The sequence below is a fragment of the Motacilla alba genome, chromosome 18 (genome assembly GCF_015832195.1).
Source record: "Motacilla alba alba isolate MOTALB_02 chromosome 18, Motacilla_alba_V1.0_pri, whole genome shotgun sequence".
NCBI classification, from domain to species: Eukaryota; Metazoa; Chordata; class Aves; order Passeriformes; family Motacillidae; genus Motacilla; species Motacilla alba.
In genome coordinates, this window is record NC_052033.1 from 5,268,189 (window position 1) to 5,272,644 (window position 4,456).

Consider the following 4,456-nt stretch of genomic DNA (forward strand, 5'->3'; position numbering starts at 1 on the left):
TCCGGCCCCAGGTCCGCGCCGGGCCCGGCCGGGGGCGGTGAACACCCCGCGGGCCGAGATAGCATCAAACGGCAACACGGGCAGCGAGCGAGCCCTCCATTTCCCGGGGATAACCTTCGCGTTCCCGCTCAGGCTGCGGCTGCTGCGGCCCGGCCGAGGGGCTCCAGCGGGAATTCCCGCTGTGCCCGGGAAATGCTCGGTACCGATCGGTTCCAGCCTCGGAACGCGCTGCAGGGCTGCAGGGTGAGCGCTGTGCTCACGGGCACAGGAGCTGGGCTGGAGGAAAAGCGGCCCCAGCAGCTGGGAGAGGCTCCCGGGACACCGCCCCGGTCCCGCAGCGCTGCTCCCAGCGCGGGCTGCGCTTAGCGGGCGCTTTTATAGGCACCCTAAGCTTTTAAAGGATGTTTATTTGCCTTTAAAATCGGATTGTTTCTGCTGTAACAGGAGCAGCTGCAGCTTGTTCCTGACCTGCCTCCCTGCCTGCGAAATATGAAATATGAAATATGCAGAGGCCGCGGGGCTCGGGCTGAGCAGCGCAGCCCAAGGCCATGAATGTTTGATGGCCGCGGCCGCGGGAGCATCTCCTGCTGTGGGAGAGCCGGGCCAGGGGACAGAGCCCACCCCGGGGCTGCCGGGGGGCTCCGAGCCCCCCCGGCACTGCTGGCCCTGGGCGCTCCCGGGCAGGGGCGGGACGTGTCCCCAGCCCTGCCCGGCGTGTCCCCAGCCCTGCCCGGCCTGCGGGACAGCCCCGGGAGCTGAGGCTGCCTGGGGGGCTCCTTCCCGGGGGCATCGCCGGGAGCAGAGCGGGATCAGCCCCGGGAACGGGGGAGCAGAGCGGGGATCAGCCCCGAGAACGGGGGAATGCAGCGGGGATCAGCCCAGGAACGGGGGAGCACAGCGGGATCAGCCCGGGAACGGGGGAACGCAGCGGGGATCAGCCCCGGGAACGGGGGAACGCAGCGGGATCAGCCCCGGGAACGGGGGAGAGGAGCAGGGATCAGCCCCGGGAACGGGGGAACACAGCGGGGATCAGCCCCGGGAACGGGGGAACACAGCGGGATCAGCCCCGGGAACGGGGGAACGCAGCGGGATCAGCCCCGGGAACGGGGGAACGCAGCGGGATCAGCCCCGGGAACGGGGGGACACAGCGGGATCAGCCCCGGGAACGGGGGAACACAGCGGGGATCAGCCCCGGGAACGGGAAGGTGCTGAGGAGATGCGCTCGTTCTCGTTATCAATATCGTTATCACCGTTGTTGTGATTGTCCCTATCGCTGCCGTCATCGCTGCCGTTATCAGCAGCCCCGTCGCGGGGGCCATAAAGCCTCGCTGGCAGCGCCCCGCAGCTGCTCCTCGGGTTTGTGCCCGGTTTGCGTCACCGACCGCATCCCAAAACAAAGGGAGAGGCCAAATCCCGGCGGATCAGGGGCGGGAAGGGCTTGGAGCGAGGGGCTGCGCCCACCGCAGCCAAAACAGCGACAGTGCCAGCACCGCCAGTGTCACCGGCAGCGACTGTCACCGCGGATGGGCAGGGACAGGGCTGGGGTTTGGAGCAGGGAACCGCTGCCACCGTCGGTGTCGGGTTTATGTGGCTGCAGGGAGGGGTGGGGACAGCTCCGGTTCGGTGCCGCGCACATCTGCGCACATCTGCACCGCGTACCACCCGAACGCCCGCACCTCTGCCCCGTGCGCTGCAAGGCTCTGTGCCAGCCTCTGTGCGCGGAACCTCCGCCCATCGAACCCCGAACCCCGGCATCTGTCCCTGTGCCCCGCACATCGGCCCCTGTGCCCCAACACCCGGTGCTCCCCTGAGCCCCCAACACCCGATCCTGCCCCGAATATCTGCCCCCAACGCCCGATCCTGCCCCGAATATCTGCCCCTGCCCCGAATATCTGCCCCTGCCCCTCAGCCCCGCACACCGGGCCCTGCCCTCTGTCCCCTGCCTCGCACAGCAGAGCCGCTGCGCCATCGGCCCCGCTCCCCGCACAGCCCCGGGCCCGTACCCCGTACCCCATACCTCCCTCCCCTCTCTCCCCTCCATCTGCCACTTCTCTCTCCCCTCTCTCCTCTCCCGTTTCCCTCTCTCCATCCCTCTCCCGTCTCCCTCTCTCCCCTCTCCATCTCTCTCCCGTTCCCCTTTCCCCTCCGCGCCTCCCGGCGCCTGCGCGCGGCGCGTCCGGGCGGATCCGGCGGAAGCGCCGCGAAGGTTCCGGGGCCGCGATGGCTCCGGACCCCTGGTGAGCGCCGGGCCGGGCCGGGCGGGCTGGGGGCTGCGGCTGGACCGGGTCAGGGCCGGGCCGGGCCGGGCCGGGGGCTGCGGCGGGACCGGGTCAGGGCCGGGCCGGGCCGGGCCGGGGGCTGCGGCGGGACCGGGTCAGGGCCGGGCCGGGCCGGGGGCTGCGGGCGGGACCGGGCCAGGGCCGGGCCGGGCGGGCTGGGGGCTGCGGCGGGACCGGGTCAGGGCCGGGGCGGAACCGGGCCGGGACCGGCCTGCCGGGGCTGCGGAGCGTGCGGAGCCTCCGGGGCCCGGCACGGGCGGGAGCGGGGCCGGGCGGGCCGGGCTGGGCGGGTGTGCCTTCCCAAAGCCCGGCCCGGTGTGCGAGTGTTGGGGGTGCCGTGGGTTTGGGGTGATGTGTGTTTGGGGTGCCGTGTGTTGGGGATGTGTGTTTGGGTGATGTGTGTTTGGGGTGCTGTGCCTTCCCTGCTTGGGTTCCTTTCCCAAAACCCATCCCAGGCTTTGTGGCTGTGTGTTTTGGGGCTGTTGTGCCTTCCCCTCCCGAGGCTTATACCGGCAGATCCCAGTCCATCCCATCCCATGGATCCCATGGATCCCGTCCCATGGATCCCATGGATCCCATGGATCCCGTGGATCCCGCGGATCCCGTGGCTCAGCCCGGGCTCAGCCGCCGCGTTCCTGCCGCAGGTTGCCGCTGCTCGCCGCCGCTCGCCAGCTCGCCCAGGACATCGCCGAGAAGCTGCAGGAGCGGAGCCGCTGCCAGCGGAGCGGGGACAGCTCGGCCAAGGTGCCCCGGCACGGAGCGGCTCGGCGCGGCCCGGGGCTCCCGGCTCCCGAGGGCCCGGAGGGCGGAGCTGCGGGATAGGGGCGGGATTCCCGGGATGCGGGGCGGGATTCCCGGGATGCGGGGCGGGATTCCCGGGATGCGGACAGGATTCCCGGGATGCGGGGCGGGATTCCCGGGATGCGGGGCGGGATTCCCGGGATGCGGACAGGATTCCCGGGATGCGGGGCGGGATTCCCGGGATGCGGGGCGGGATTCCCGGGATGCGGACAGGATTCCCGGGATGCGGACAGGATTCCCGGGATGCGGACAGGATTCCCGGGATGCGGGGCGGGATTCCCGGGATGCGGGGCGGAATTCCCGGGATGCGGGCGGGATTCCCGGGATGCGGGCGGAACTCCCGCAATAGGGGGTGGAATTCCCGGGATGCGGGGCGGGATTCCCGGGGTTCCGGGAGGAATTCTCGGGATGCGGGGCAGAGGGAGGAGCGGATCGGGGCCGGGGCTGTGTCGCTGCCGGGGGAGGTTGTGTTCCAGCGCCGGTGTGTGTCCCTTAGGGGGCTGTAAGGGGAAGGAGAAGGGAGTTCGGGAGTGACCCGCGGCTCCCCGGTGTCACCGAGGTTGGGTTGGCAGCGGTGACTCTGTGCCGGCAGCAGCGCTGCTCCAGAGGGGAGCTGGCCGGGCTTGGCACGCCCGGGGCTGTCCCTGCGGGAGGAGCCGCGCCAGAGAGCCAGGGATGCTGGGATGGAGCCGGGCCAGAGAGCCAGGGATGCTGGGATGGAGCCGGGCCAGAGAGCCAGGGATGCTGGGATGGAGCCGGGCCAGAGAGCCAGGGATGCTGGGATGGAGCTGGTCCAGAGGCTGGGATTCTCAGGGATGTTGGGATGCTGGGGTGGAGCTGGACCAGAGGCTCAGGGATGCTGGGATGGAGCTGGACCAGAGGCTCAGGGATGTTGGGATGCTGGGATGGAGCTGGACCAGAGGCTCAGGGATGTTGGGATGCTGGGATGGAGCTGGACCAGAGGCTCAGGGATGTTGGGATGCTGGGATGGAGCTGTCCCAGAGGCTCTGGGATGCTCAGCAGCTGCTCTGTGCCCTCTCTCTCTGAACAGGGAGCAGATATTCCTCCTCCAGGGCTGGCTCCTGCCTCTTGCAGTGGCTGCAGATCACAGGGAGTAGGAATCTTGCAGCCTTGTTTTAGCTGCATTTCTAACAAAATAGAAGCCCAGAGTTAGACAGGAATGCGAAGCAGCAGCTGGAGCTCACCCAGGAATGTTGTGTTCTCCACGTTTCCCCACTTCCTGGTTAAGAAATAGAATAAAGGTACAGTTTTCAGGAGGCTGCTTTCCCTGGGGCTCCAAGCCTGGTCCTTCCCTTCAGGAGCAGCTTTGAGTCGTTACCTGCTCCCTTGCTGTGTTCAGATGGAAACTGCTGCAC

General features: G+C 69.1%; 1 protein-coding gene across 1 annotated transcript in view; it reads left to right on the forward strand.

Annotated features, from left to right (window-relative positions):
• The first annotated feature begins 2,143 nt into the window (after positions 1–2,143).
• Positions 2,144–4,456, forward strand: part of STX8 (syntaxin 8) — an 81,651-nt gene continuing 79,338 nt past the window's right edge. Inside the window, exons 1-2 of the mRNA XM_038157084.1 lie at positions 2,144–2,237; positions 2,924–3,023. Coding sequence (XP_038013012.1) covers positions 2,221–2,237; positions 2,924–3,023 — 117 coding nt within the window. The 5' untranslated portion in view covers positions 2,144–2,220. The remainder of the gene's footprint in view (positions 2,238–2,923; positions 3,024–4,456) is intronic.